The 14,865-nt window shown below is 39.5% G+C and overlaps 1 protein-coding gene and 1 non-coding gene across 2 annotated transcripts; both read left to right on the top strand.

Moving 5' to 3' along the window:
- Positions 1-4,219: 4,219 nt before the first annotated feature.
- On the top strand, positions 4,220-4,292 carry TRNAR-CCU. Its single transcript has one exon. It is a non-coding gene; the product is annotated as a tRNA-Arg (tRNA).
- Positions 4,293-5,127: 835 nt separating this feature from the next.
- FMC1 (formation of mitochondrial complex V assembly factor 1 homolog) lies at positions 5,128-9,192 on the top strand. The gene is made up of 2 exons (XM_044678837.1): positions 5,128-5,356; positions 8,889-9,192. The coding sequence occupies exons 1-2, from the start codon at positions 5,219-5,221 to the stop codon at positions 9,090-9,092; spliced, it is 342 nt and encodes a 113-aa protein (XP_044534772.1). The 5' UTR covers positions 5,128-5,218; the 3' UTR covers positions 9,093-9,192.
- Positions 9,193-14,865: the final 5,673 nt, after the last annotated feature.

Genomic DNA, 14,865 nt, shown 5'->3' with positions numbered 1-14,865 from the left:
ATATATGAAATGATTCTCTGGAAGGAATACTGGTAGACATTAAGTGTTGTAAAAACAAAAGACATCAGTAACATTTTGCTTTAAAAAAATCATAGGTATTGAAGTAAATTTGGGAAGAATTGCCAAGTGTATATTTATATATGTGTGTATGTAGATATATAATATATATCTTCATACACACATATATAAATACATATATAACAGATTATATAATATATACCCATGCATACATTGTTTTGCATCAAAGATCACCTTCTTTAAGTTTACCTATGATGATTCTCTAATTTAGTACATTATTGAATTGAACAACTACATCATTATAACCTTTATTTGGAGATTTTAATGAATATGGATGAATACCAGATGGTTCCAGAGTCACCAAGGTCCCAGTTCTCATGTCAGCCACCCATGTCCCCTCCTTTGAGGCTCTTCTGAGAGCTATATGGTAGAATGAGAGAAGCACCACATCATTTGGAATCAAAGAACCAGGGAGTTAATCCTGGCATACTACCCTCATGACATTGCACAAGTTGTTTCATCTCTCCCAGCCTTAGTTTCCTTTTCTATAAAATTAGAGGAGTATATTAAAAGACATCTAAGGTCCTTTTCAGCTCTAAACTGAGATGAAGATTTCATCCTCAATACCTCATTAAGGCAGTTTGTCCAGCAACTGGCAGCTCTGATAGGGAGATGCCCAAGCCCTTGTTCTAAATTTTGAAGAATTTCTTCATCTTAACTGAGAGTATCTTGGGGCTGTGTGTGTGTGTGTGTGCATGTGCACTTGTCCCATTGTTTTTTTTTCTGCCACTGTCTCAGGATAAGGCCCTAAAACAGTAGGGAACCAGGGCAGATCAAGGCTGAAATCATGAAATGAAAAACACCACTTCATCAGTAAAGCAGAGCCAAGAGCCCAACATCCACCCTTCTCTTTTTACCTAGTGAGAGTCATAGATATCCAGCATTCACCATGAAAAGTTAAGCTTCCCTGTTTTCCTGTAAAGCTGTCTTTTTCCTAGACACTAGGAGCTTTAGAAAAGAACAGCAATGCCTAGAGAAAGGAGCTAAAGGAAACTGTCAAAGTTGGATGTTTTTGAGGTTGCTTTCTGAGCACAGCTTGTGAGATGACCAGTTGAGGTTTTATCCTTTTCTTACAGGAATTAAAAGGAGTTGGAAGAGAAGACTAGGGTCTATCATTCCTATACATATAACTCCCAAATCTGTATATACTGTTGTAGTAGCTTTCCTAAGCTCTGGGCACACAGCTCTGTCTTTTGGATAGTTCAAACTGGATAGCCTATAAGAATCTCAAACTCAATATATATAAAACTAAACTTCTTATATAATTTCCCCCCAAACCCAACACCTCTTTTCACCATCCTTCCAGTTACCCAGATTCATAACCTTGCTGTTTATTCCTGACTCCTCATTCTCCTTTATCACCACATATCCCACCTGTGGCCAAATCATTCCTTCCACAACTTTTCAAATCCCTATTCTCTACTCATGTGGCCACCATTCCACTTCAGACCCTTATCACTTCTCATTGCAACTGTTCCAACAGCCAGTTAGGAAACTTATTTCTCATCATCTCTCTTATCTGTCCTACACACAACTACCAAAGGGATTTGCCTAAGGTGTTTGTCTGACTACTCATCCCTACTTAGTAAATCCAGTGACTTCCATATTTCCTCTAGATTAAAAAAAAAAAAAAAAAGAACTGTAACTGATCAGCACAGTTCTAAAAGACAGCATGAAACATGCTTTCCATCTCCAGAGAGAGAGCTGGTAGATTAAAATGCAGATTGAAATATATTTTTTCTTTCTTTTTTGGACATAGATAATGCAGGAATGGGTTTTTCTTAATGATCCATATTTGTAACATTTTGGGTTTTTGTTTTCTCAATGAGTAGGGGAGAGGGAGAGAATTTGGAACTGAAAATAAAATGGACTTGTTCTTCCACTTGACTTTTGTTATAAATAAATGATGTAGAGAGAGGGAAACTGGATACCACCACTGCTCCCAGAGTTGCAATAAAACAATTTTAAAGCCAAGTCCAAACAACCTTTCCCACCTTAGTATACTACACTATTCCTCATCCCACACCCCAAAGTCCAGGCTATTTGGCTTTAGTGTCCTCCATTCCAGCCTTTACCTCTGAATCTTGGAATTACATTTGTCTCATCATGAACATGGACTAACAGATTTCCACATAAGTTTTCTGAAGTTATATGATCCAAAATGTCTTCCTTCTTCCCTTCTCTCCCCACTCTAGAGCTGGCCAGCAATTCAATCTGGATTAGATGGGTATTATCACGCAAAACATCCCATTTGATTTAAAATTGTTCATGCTTCACCACCTGTCTGAAGCCTATGGTAACCTTCAGCCCTTTCCCTTAAATTTATAATTGCTTTGTACATATTACCTTGAATTTACTTTGTACATAATTTGTATATGCCTATATCTGAAAGGCAGTGCTGCATAGTAGAGTGCTGGTGGTAGAGCCAGGAAGACCTGGGTTCAAGTTCAGTCACTAATAACCTAGTTGTATAATCTACGACCTGGGAAAATCGCTTCTCAGACCTGAAAATTTCAAAGAAGGTACTAAATTGCTTTGTCATGGGAAGAAGGAATTCCTATGCCATGGAAATCATAGGTTCAGTTTTTTATCCTGTTTCTAGTAGTGCATGGCACATACTGACACATCTCTGGGTAAATATTATCCTTCTTCCTCTCCCCTTCCTTATTTTTTCCTCTCACGACCTTTCCTCTCCTCCGTGCTGATGGCTTTAGGTTGAGAAATTGTTTCAAGGATACTCCACTAAGATGAAAGAGAATACATTCATTTACCTGCAAGGGTGCATAGTGCTCTGGAAAAAGGTAAAAACAAACCAAAGGAAAGAAACTGGAAGGAGGGGCACCAGCATGGGAGTGATAATTCACCCAATGGGAAGAGCTGGAAGAGACTTGGAGAAATCACCTCCTTCAACCTCTTAACCCTATTAACTAGAGGAGGAGATCCAGGCAAGAAGAGTCCGCTGGCTGGCCTCATAGAACCCGGATCCTGAAATCAGGAGGACCAATGATCTAATCCCATCTCAGACAGTAACTAGCTCTTTGCTAGGGCAAGTGACTTCATCTCTCTCAGCCTCAGTCTTCGTATCTGTAAAAAAGGATGATAATAGCCCTTAGCTCTCAATGTCGCTGTGAAGATCAAGTGAGATACAGTACTCCTTACTGGCTCGATGGGAACTAAGGTCATCGGCAAATGACTTCACCTCTCAGCCTCCCTTTCCCATCTTTAAAGTGGGGATGAGGAGGATAGCACCTATGCTGAACTCCCCACCCTTCCCCCGCCCTGGTTGTCTAGAGGGACGAATATAATGATAACGAGCTGTATGTTGTTATTCCCACTGCTCACGGTCACCGCCTTTCTGCGGAACCCTCGGGATTCGAACCCGCGGCTCCCAGGCAAACGGGAGCCGAGAAGCCCTCTTGACACCACGTCACGCGGTGCGGGCGGGAGAGCGCCGGCTGCGCGGGTCTATCGTGGAGGCCCGGAGCCAGCAGGACCGGGTAAGGAGCCGACTCAGGAGGGGGATAAAAGCAAAGGGAGGAGTCGGACCGCTTTGGCTGGGCTTAATGGGAAGGCGGCCGCGAGCAGCAGAGGGCAGGCCCGATCATGGGGCGCCCGGGGCGGCTTCGACCCGAGGAGTGGCCCAAGAAGCCGGGCTCCGGGAGCAAGGGCCCTCGTGCCTCTTCCGCCTGGATTTCCACCCTCCCCCAACCTTGGCCCTTGTCCACGTGCCAGGAGAGATCTCCGCATGCATCTCCAGGGGACTGGAGAGCAGAATCGTGAGATGCCCTGGGAGCTCTGCAGAGAACTACACGGAGCGAAGGAAAAGAGGCTTAAAAACCCTTTAGTCCGGGCCAAAGCACGTCAGAATTGTAAGCTGACCTACGTATGCATGTATGCATGCACGCAATCAAAATTGGGAACTACAAATAGCTCTGGGGTCATTTTAGTAGGCCTTTGAACTACAACTCCCAGAATCCCGCGCGCTCCTTTCGTTAAGCGAGTGTCTCTAAGGCCTCTGACAATTGCTGGAATGGTTAGTCAGGATAGGTTGAAAAGAAAGCTATCTTTTAGTGACGTCAGTGATGACGCACCAATGAAAGATACCCATTGAATATATCATTGAAGAGCGACTTTGCTAGAAGCCCCAGTGGCCTAATGGATAAGGCATTGGCCTCCTAAGCCAGGGATTGTGGGTTCGAGTCCCATCTGGGGTGAATAGTTTTGAACACTTCTATTATCTTATTTTTCCACCTAACTTTTCTCCTATAAGATAAATTGGGGATTCGAACCCAACATTACGGTTTAGGTATCTTAGGTATTTTCTTGGGTAGTTTCATCTTTCTACCTCAAAGGGATATGTTCTTGCAAAATTTCTGATCTTAACAACCTTAGTTAGCCTTTATTTCCTATTTCCCCCGCAAGCACGATTCCAAGCCGACTTTCTTTCTTGTTGATCACACAGAGGTCAGTCCGCCTCCTTTGTGGCCTTCTGTCTTGCCTGCCCTCCCTCCTCACTTCAAGCTCTCAGGATCCATCAACAGCTTCTTTCCAAGCTCGGCTCAATCGCTACCTCACCTTCCCTTGCCCTTGCCCCCACCGCTCATTCCCATCTTTCTGTTTTGCCTATCTCCTGCACATCCCTACGTGTTTTCTCCTCGGCTAGAATGTAAGCTCCTGGAAGGCAAGGACTTTCATTCATTGCATCTTGACGAGTAAGCGGATTCCAGACGCTGGGTCTGACTTGACTTTACCAAGTCCCCCAAATTTTGCTTCATCGATTGCAAAATGTGGGCTCCGCCCTCTTGATTTCTTCCCAGATAAGGATTCTGGACTTCGGAGAGGAGGGGCTGGGGGAAAGCCTGGGCGTGCCTTCTCGAAGGCGCAGCCCTACTAGGAATGAAGGTCAAAGAGAAGTCCGCGCTGCGCGGGCACTCGGCTTTCGTTTGCTTTTTCTTTCTGCGCTCGATTCTGTGACCTGGAGTGTTGGGCGGGGAGGGCATGCTAGGGTCCCAGCTCTGCTGCGGTCGTGAGGCGAGGAAACATCTTAAGGTTTATCGCCAGCAGGGGGCGCTGACGCTGCCGTTCCTCAGCCGCTATCCACTACCCGGGCCTACTCCCTAAGCGCAGCACCCGCTGGAAGATGGTGTCCCTGGGCCCGCCGGCCCGCACGCTGCGGGCCCTCTTGAGGGAACTGCGGCACTTGAGCTCGGTCAGAGGCCAGCCCTACCAAGACATGGCGGCCTATCGGTATCTCACGGAGGCCTTCCGGGCGCACCGGGTACGGACTGCCGCGGCCGGCATGGGGGTGGGGCCTGCCTGCCTGGGGCGGAAAGGAAGGATATGGGTAGGGGTAAGCTGCCTAGGAGAACCCAGACCCAAACCCACGGGCGGTGGGGGTAGTGGGGCAGACCCCCGGGGGGGGGTAGCCAGCGTCATTTCGGAATGCTAATGCTGCCACTTCTGATCATTGTGCCATTCGGGATTCCATCCTTGGAGCCTGGGAACCCCCCGGACAGGCGCCGCCCCACTCCTGAGCTCTGAAGGGTCGTGACCCCCGCTTTATGTTATGTGTTACCGAGGCCCAGAGTTAGGGAGACTGGGCAAGACCTACTTGGAGCCCGCTCAGAGGGACTTCAGTTTAGGGCTTCTGAAGAAAAATCTGCCCAAGAAATAATGTGTCATTCCGGAACATGCAAAGACTCCACTTTTTCAGATGGGCAAGCTAAGACACCTTAATAGTCTTATAGTGCTGTCTTGGAAGTAACATTTACAGTATTGGCATTTGTGGTGATGCCTGAAAATTATTACTGGAATAGCTCTAATTTTTATTTTATTTTTATTCTTATCATGCAAAACATGCTTCCATATTGGCCATTCTTGTTAGAGCACATTCAAATAAAACCAAAACCCCTAAATAAAACTGTAAATGCACTGATGTGAAAGAGGGGATGCTTTGAACCGCACCCATTTGACTCAGTTCTTTCTCTGGGGTGAATGACATTCCCTGTTATAAGTCTTTCAGGATTGTTCCAGATCATTGCATTGCTGAGAGTAGTCACGTTGAGAATCGAATTCTTAATAAATTCTTAATAAAGATTCCAGTGACCTTCCTATAGTGGCTTGGAGACCTGGGAACTAATGAAGAAAGGATTTCAATTCTGCGACACAAAAAGTCAAGAGTTTATTCTAAGGAGGATATCAAACAGTCGACAGTTGGGTATCTTTTACAGTATCAGGAGAGCTCAAGGAAGGCCATGGTGTGTTGTGGACCCCCTGTGGTGAACTTAAATGAGCACATTGACAGGTCTGGGCAAGTATATGCCTGTCATGTGATGACCTGCATTCATGGAGAGAACTTTGGAGTACCTTACTAATTGATTATAAAATTCTCTAAGGTTAAAAACTGTTTTTTCACTTTGTCTCTGTATCCTCAGTGTTGTGAAGTGTTGGCACAGAGAAGTTCCTAAAAATGCTAATGGAACTGAACTATATTGACTTATAAGAAACTGTTAACAGATAGTTAAGATGCCTCTCCCTCCTCTATCTAGAACTGATTTTGTTAGCAATTCCCTGCCTTTCCTTCAAGTTTCATGCAACTTTTTTCTGTTAGATTCCTTTTGACTATGTTGATCCTTCTTTCTGACCCTCTATTGATTAATTTACTCCCTTTTCCTCCATGCAAGGTGGTAAGTTAGAGTAGGATCTGTGCTTTCTTGTTTTACTATAAAATGAGATTCTGACTTCAAATCCTGTCATTTTTCCTTACATAGTAGATAGTCCTGAAAGCTCTTATTTGGATCAAAGACATGTGACTGTGTGCTTATTTATTGAACATATATTTATATAAACACAAAGTCATCAAAATTTAATTGGTTACTGAGATGAAATTCAAACTGTACTCCAAATATTACATTCCTCACTCAATCAGAAACTGAAAGTCTTTGATTGCCCTCATTTGGCCAGTAATTTCCTATATCTTTGGTGTGGCTATAATGCAAAAGGCTTATTCTAGCATGAAGTCTATTTTTAAAAATATTTTTACAACTATTTCAATATCCTTGGTTTCCTATGAAATTTTATGTATTTTATTTGTCATTTAAAAACATTTTTCTGAGAAGGGGTCCATAGGCTTCGCTAGACTTACCAAGAGCATCATGATACTTCTAACCTCAGACGCTAGCTTCTGAATCCTAATTCTCAACGCCAAACAAAATTTCAAACAGGGACTGGTAATAACAGCTAGCATTTATGTAGCACCTTAAGGTTTTTTAAAGTGCTTTATATGTTACCTCATTTAGAAAGAAAAGGTCTTTAATGACATTTGACATTAGTGTTCCAAAAATGATTTTCAGAGTCTCTCACATGTAGGTGAAGAACACAAGGGGAACAATAATTCTCTCTTTCCTTTTCTTGCCCTAACAATTACCATGTCCTTTAGGTCACAGGGTTTAGTCAGATGGGTGGTATAATGAATTAAATAAAATATTCTGAAGACTTAAGCCTTATAATCTCTGCTGCTGAATTTTCTTTTTTTCTCCTAATTTTTATTTATGTCTTTTGCCTTTACATTACTTTTATTTCCATATCCATTCCTCCTTCCCCTACCTCATGAACCATTCCTTATAAGAATAAAAAAATGGGAAAAAAGCAATTTGGCAAAATCTACCAGTGCATTTACTATGTCTGACAGTGTATGCAATATTCTTTGCCCATACTCCCCTCACCTTCTCAAAGAAGGGCAGGTAATTCTGCTGGTAGGTTTTCAAAGGGGTAAGTGGTTCCTAATTACTGGAGGACTTAAAGTCAAAATCATATTGGTTGTATCAATGAAATCTGAGAACATCAGAATCTAGGGACATGAGGACATATGCCTTCTTTTTTTACTTTTATCTGCTTTTTTCTGAGTATTTTTTCCTCCATTATATTTTTGGAGAAATGGCATTATATATATGTACATATATATATACATATATATATACATACATACATATATGTATACATATAATTTTTTTTAGATTTAAAAAAGTTTTCTTGTTTAACACTTTTAAGGCATTCTAGGGCTTATATGCCATATTTAAAAATTAATGAAATCTCTCAAAACATTCAATTAAAGCAGAGTATTTTCTCTAAAGTAGGGATAGATTTTTTTGTTACTATTTTTATTTGGTGACCTTTAGGAGGCAGCATAGAATAAGGGCAGAAGCTCTGGATTTGGGATCAAGGAAACTTCATTTTGCCCCAAAGTACATTTTTGACTTTGGACAAGTTATTTAACAATCTAGGCCTTAGTTTCTACATTTATAGAATGACAAACTCAGATTAAATTATTTTCTGAGATTTTTCTGCCTTCAAACCTAAAATTCAGTGAAACTACCTTATTTCTAGTGTGAATTATTATTTTTTAGTAAGGAGTCAGCCTAAAAATTATGGCTAACATAATCTTCATTATTATCCATCAAGTACCATACTCTTGCTAGATTCTATAGTGATGACCTGTTGGATGCGTGTCAGAAGTGATTATGATAAATTTAAGCATATCTTCTTCAAAATACTTTTATCTTAGAAATATAGAATGTACATTGTCAACATACTGCAGAAACTGAGTTTCATTTCAGAAACAGTAAAGATAATTTGTTATTTCTCCAGTGCAAAATTGAAAATTTGCCTTAATTCCCTTAGTAATTTTTAAGTTTCAAATGTTTGCATCCACTCCAGTTTTTTCCTTGACCTTAAATATTTCTTTACATTAAATTAAGTTGTATTCTTCTCTGGAGTTATTTCCTGATAACTAACCATGCCACCTTTTCTAGGTCACCAGTGAGAAGCTCTGCAGAGCTCAACATGAGCTACATTTCCAAGCTGCTACCTACCTTTGTCTCCTTAGAAGCATTCGGAACCATGTGGCCCTTCACCAGGAATTTCATGGCAAGGGTGAGCGTTCTGTGGAAGAGGCTGCTGGCGTGGTGGGTCTCAAGTTGCCCCACCAGCCTGGAGGGAAGGGCTGGGAGTCTTGATAATGGAAAGATTCACTGGATGTTGCTTTCATACAAGAACTTCACAATTATCTCTGTTTTTCAACTTATATTGGTCATTAAACTTAAAAATGAGTGTTCACAAAGATTCATTATGTGAGTTTTATTTTCAAAGTGAGTCTCAGATTACTGGGAAGCTTTTCATTTCATTTTTAATGAATTACTGTCTTTGTCCTAAATGTGATGCTTCTTACCCTACTTTGAACTGGCTTGGCAAAAGCAGAGATAAAAATTCACATAGTTCTATCATTATCTCACTATACAAACCTTACCTGTGGCAGTTTTTGAAACTACAGATCAAGGGTGAAAGCCAACTGGACCATTTGGAGAGCCAAGATTGCCTTGGCTTTAGCAGGACCAGGACAACTGACAATTAGAAGGTAAAAATGAACTCAAAATATTTCAGGATTTTTGATCTTATTGGACAGTGTCTAGTGTTTGATATTAAACGTGCACATATAAAGTTAGCATTTCTGAGTGCACAGTGTAAAGAGCATTGGCTTTTTTGTTTTAAATCCTTACCTTCCATCTTAGAATTGATACTAAGTATTAGTTCTAAGGCAGAAGAGCAGCAAGGGGTAGGTGGGAGTTAAAGTGGCTTACCCAGGCTTACACAGCTAGGAGGAACATGGGCTTTTCATATTCAATATACTCTGTATAAGGATCTGTGTACCTGTGTTAAGTAGCTGTCCAACCAGTATACCCTGCTAAAGTAATCAACTGTAGTAGATTTTTGATGATTTGGGAGAAGTACATTTTGAAAAGTTTCATTACCATTGTCACCATTTAGAACAAAAGTTCTTAACTTGGAGTCTCAGAATTTGTTTTTATTTATTTAATTAGTTTTAAAAAACCCTTACTTTTTGTCTTAGAATCAAATCAATACTGTGTGTTGGTTCTAAGGCAGAAGAGCTGTAAGGAGTAGGTAATGGGGGGCAATTATACATTGTTCTCGTTCTGTTCACTTCATTTTGCATCAGTTTATATAAGTCTTTCCAGGTTTTTTGAACTCCTGTTCATTATCTCTTATGGGACAATAGTATTCCACTGTAACCACATGCCACAGCTTGTTCATCCATTCTTCAAGTGATGGACAGATCTACAGTTTCTAATTCTTTGCCACTACAAAAATTTTGGTACAGGCAGGTCCTTTTCCCTTATCTCTGATCTCTTTGGGATACAGACTCAGTCTGGGTCAAGGATATGCATAGTTTTATGCCTTTTTGACCCTAGTTCCTTATTGTGCTCCAGAATGGTTATATCTGTTCACAGTTCCAATGTGTATTAGTCTCCCAGTTTTCCCACTTTCCCTTCAACATTTATCATTTCCCTTTTTGGTCATGTTAGTCAATCTGATAGGTGTGAGGTGGTATCTCAGAGTTGTTTTATTTTGCATTTCTCATGACTATAGATTGTTTTAACTTCTTTCTCTATGAACTGCCTTTGTATTCTTTGATTATTTTTCAATTGGGGAATTCTTTGTATTCTTATAAATTTGACTCAGTTCTCTACTTATTAAATGAGGTTTTTGTCAGAGAGACCTGCTATAAATTTTTCCCCAGACTTGTTGCTTCCCTTCTAATCTTGCAATACATAGTTCCATATTTATCATGTGATAGAAGACAAATATGAACATACCAGAAAAAACTCATGAAGGATATAAAGTAAAAAATGATATGCTTTGATCCAGCAGATACCATTAATGTGAAGGATTGTACCTTCTCCCAAATACCTTCCCCTATCTTCTGTTCTGTTACAGATAACAAAATGAGGCCTGAGAGAGGTTGAGTTATTTGTCAAGATTTGAATTTCCTGATTCAAGGCCAGTGCTTTTAATCACTGCACCATCTGGCTGCAAATTTCTCAGGAAATTATCAGTCATGCACTAGTTTGAATTAGTCTAATTAGAAAATTAACTTACCAGAGATCACCCTACTTATTATATCAATAAGTATTATATCAATATTATATCAATCAAGTTTTATATCAATATTATATCAATCAAGTATTATATCAATAAGTATTATATCAATTTTATTTGAGGAGGAGGAGGAGGAGGAAGGTAATATGAAGCAAAAATACTTTGAGAACATATGCTTTTCCATTATGACCAGTAGGGGATTTAAGTCACAGCATAATGTCTTGCTAGCATCTGGTTACTAAAAAAGGTAGAAAGATGCCCAAAACAAATATTTCAAAATTTTGCTTAGGGTTGGCCCTAATAGGAAACTTCCTTTTCCTGTAACTTTCTGTAATACTTTGTCCCCTGTTCTCATGCCCCCAGTGAATTTATGGGATTATTTCTTAAAATTAAATTTCAATTAAAATTTTTTTTCCCTTCCAATCTCTCATTGGAGGAAAAAAGAGAAAGAAAACCCTTGTAATGAATGATTAAAGCACATAAAGCAAAACAAGGCCCCCATTATGTTTAAAATATTATTTAAAAAAATGTTTTTTAAACTGCACCCTCACTTTATGGTGTGTTTATGTTATCTCATTTGCCTTGATCTCAGGGGTTTCAGCCATTTTTCATAGTTGTGTGGAAAGGAAATTTGTGAAAAAGTTTTCCCTAGTTTGTCTGGTGGTAAAATAGAAAAATGGACAGTTGCTGTTAGGCAGGTTGGAATGAAAGCTTTGAGGGCTTGGACTTTGTATAAGAAAAAGTTGTCCAATCTACAATACAAAGACAGACCTCTAAGCCAATAACTTAATAAAGGGACCTGGCCCCTTTTAAGGAATAGAACCTTCCTCTTGATCTGAGACCCACCTTTCCACAGTACAAGCTTTATAATGCTCAATACCCAGATGATACAGAAGAGGCAGAGTAATATAGAAAATCTTATTGGTTAATGAATCTACCTTGACTCTTCAGGAGGGCTTACCAGGAAGACTAGCAGGCAGACATGGATGATCACAGGAAAGGCCATCTCTGATAACTAAGGGCTGGTAGACAGGCAGGACATCTCCCATGTTGAGCAGCCATGGGGAATGACAAGAGCAGAAGGGCAACAAAAATAACTGGAGGTCTTTCCACAATATTAGGACATCTCTATCATGCTGAACCTGGGTGTTCAAATTCAAAGTAGACATTGGCTCGAGGCTTCTGCTCAGGGTAGAGGTCCCCTAGACAGTATGAGTAAGCAAAGCAAAAATAAAGTGTCTTGGAGTCTGATTCAGTCATCCAAAATGTAATTAATATTGATTAACCTACCTGACTAAATATATGACTAGCCAGATGGTGACAGATAAATATAAAAGAAATAATCATTTCCTCTGTGGAATCACACCAACTGGGTAATGCTGATTGGAAACAAACAAAGGAATTGAGCAATAAATCAGTCATTTCTCATAGCTTGCACTTTTGTCTTTGTATCCCCAGTGACTAGAAGGGTTCTAGGCAGTAGTGGGCACTTAAAAGTTTGTTGATTGAGTTTAAAACATGGGGAGAAAAAAACTAAAATGAAAAAAGAAATGAATGTTCAATGCTCTGAAGTCCTTTAGAAAAGAAACAAGTAACTGTTCACAACACCTAGGTAGACGGCAAGGGCATCACCATTAAAGCTAAGGACAAAAACTGATGTTTGTATTAATGACCATAAGTAATTATGAATGAGTAAGTTATGTTCAATACACTATTGAAATACACACTGCATTTGAGATTTTTTAGAAATGATTGTGAGCTCTAGCCCTCTGGAAAATACTGGATGATATACATGGTTCTTTGCCTTAATGAACTACAGTTAATCAGAGAGGAAACCAACAGATGTACTGGCCATATACATACATATACAGTAGTTAGAAAAAAAGAGGGGGACTGATTCACTGTTAGAATGATGAAGTCCTTGGGGAGAATCTAGGGCTTAAATTGGGCCTTAAAATATGGGTAAAAATTACCTATGTAGGAGAAAGGACAAAGAAGGGCGTACCACGTAGAATGGAGAACAAATGAAAACAGTGCTTTCTCTGCTTGAGGACACTTCTGAATGTACTGAAAGATTCAGATTGGAAAACAATGACAAAGATAAAAGTGGATGGAGAGAGAGAGAAGTCAGATTATATTGGATTTAGAAACCAAGACCTTATTAGGAGCCACCATAGATTCTTGAACTGGGTAGTGACAGAAGTAATAAGTTTAAGGAAGATCAAGTTGAGTGGAGAGGAGGAAATGCTGAGACTCAAGGAAACCATATGGGAGTGAAGGGAATAATGAGAGCTTGAGCTGGAATGGTGGCTATGAAAGCAGAATTAAAACCCAACAATTTAGTGACAAATTGAATGTAGAGAATGAAAGACAGCAGGACGTGAAGTGAAGGATAACTAAGGTTTCTGACTTAAAAGCTTAGAGAATGTTCACACTCACTGAAATGGATAGTTAGAATTGTTAGACAAGGGTAATAAATTCAGTTTTGTAAATAGGATCATTAAAGTAAAACAGGACTATAGATAATTGGAAATATGAGATTAAGAATAGGTGAGGTGTGGATTTGGAAGTCACTCAGAAGTGAAAATTGATGTCATGAGAAAAAGCAGAACATAGAACCAGAGAATGAAGAATAGGAGTTAGAAAGGTTCAAGGGGAACCTCATGGAGATAGTCAGAATATAGGGTATTATAAGCTCCAGATAGATTTGGTAGACAAAATCAGAAAATGTCACTCCCTGAAACTGAAATATATAAATATTAATTGTATGATATTATTTTTTCTGGGAAATAATCTACCTAAATGTGTTGCCAAGGTATCTTACTCAGATGTCTTAAAGAAGGACATGAATTGATAATACAACCTAAATAAAATAAATTATAACCTAATTAATTATAACCTATCTTCATGCAGTATTGCATGATAATATTGGTGGTTGTCATGTTATCTAGAAAAGTGATAGTTGGAGAGTCAGAATTTTTCATTGTGTTTAAAGTATATGATTGGAGGACATTATGCTGGTTATAGTCAACTGTGTTTCTTCAAACAGAAATATCCCTAGAATAATGAGTGGCAATTCATAACAGCAGTAATAACATAATTTCTATTTGTATAGTGTATGGTTACAAGTTATTTTCACATACATCATCTCACTTGATCCTCTTAGCAATCCTGTTAAGTGGACAAGATATCATCCTCTTTTCACAGATTAGAAAAAAGTTGAGTTCCACATAAGCAGCTTTTTTAGTTTCATAGCTAGTAAATGGGAGTTAAGATTTGGACCTAAATAGTTGACTTCCAGCTCAGGCCAGTATGCTTTCTACTATATTAAGGGTAATGTAAACCTGGGCAAGCTAAGTGGTTCAGCGGATAGGAAGCCAGGCCTGGAGAAGGGAGGTCGTGGATTCAAATTTGATCTCATATACTTCCTAGGTGTATGATCTTAGGCAAGTTACAATTGTCTAGCCCTTATTCTGCTTTGGAGTCAATACTTAGTCTCAATTCTAAGACAGAAGGTAAAGGTTAAAAAAAAAGTCATGTAAGCCATTTTAGCTTATCTAGGAAGAACATCGAACTCTTTGTAATAACGCTTTGTTCATCAAACAACTTTCTGCTAAATAATTTGCTCTAATTGGGTACACCTCTCATTAGAAGGGAAATATACATGATTATTCTTGGTTCTTTGGGCAAGTATGTTTGGAACTAGCATTTTATTTTAACCAAGTTCTTGTGAGTTTAGTGAAGTAGCTTTACCAAACTTATGGCAACAGATAAAGTTTCTGAACTTGCAAAGCACAGTAGTAGGTTGTAGACACAGGGTGTTCAAATAGGATG

The sequence above is a fragment of the Gracilinanus agilis genome, chromosome 5 (genome assembly GCF_016433145.1).
Source record: "Gracilinanus agilis isolate LMUSP501 chromosome 5, AgileGrace, whole genome shotgun sequence".
Taxonomy (NCBI): domain Eukaryota; kingdom Metazoa; phylum Chordata; class Mammalia; order Didelphimorphia; family Didelphidae; genus Gracilinanus; species Gracilinanus agilis.
Note: the sequence above shows the minus strand (reverse complement) of the source record. Positions and strands in the feature narration are given on the sequence as shown.

What these genes read in the sequence shown, in the direction of transcription:
- FMC1 (XM_044678837.1), top strand. Translation starts at nt 5,219, where the DNA reads ATGGTGTCCCTGGGCCCGCCGGCCCGCACGCTGCGGGCCCTCTTGAGG. An exon ending in AGGCCTTCCGGGCGCACCGG is followed by an intron (nt 5,357 to 8,888) that starts GTACGGACTGCC and finishes CACCTTTTCTAG; the next exon opens with GTCACCAGTGAGAAGCTCTG.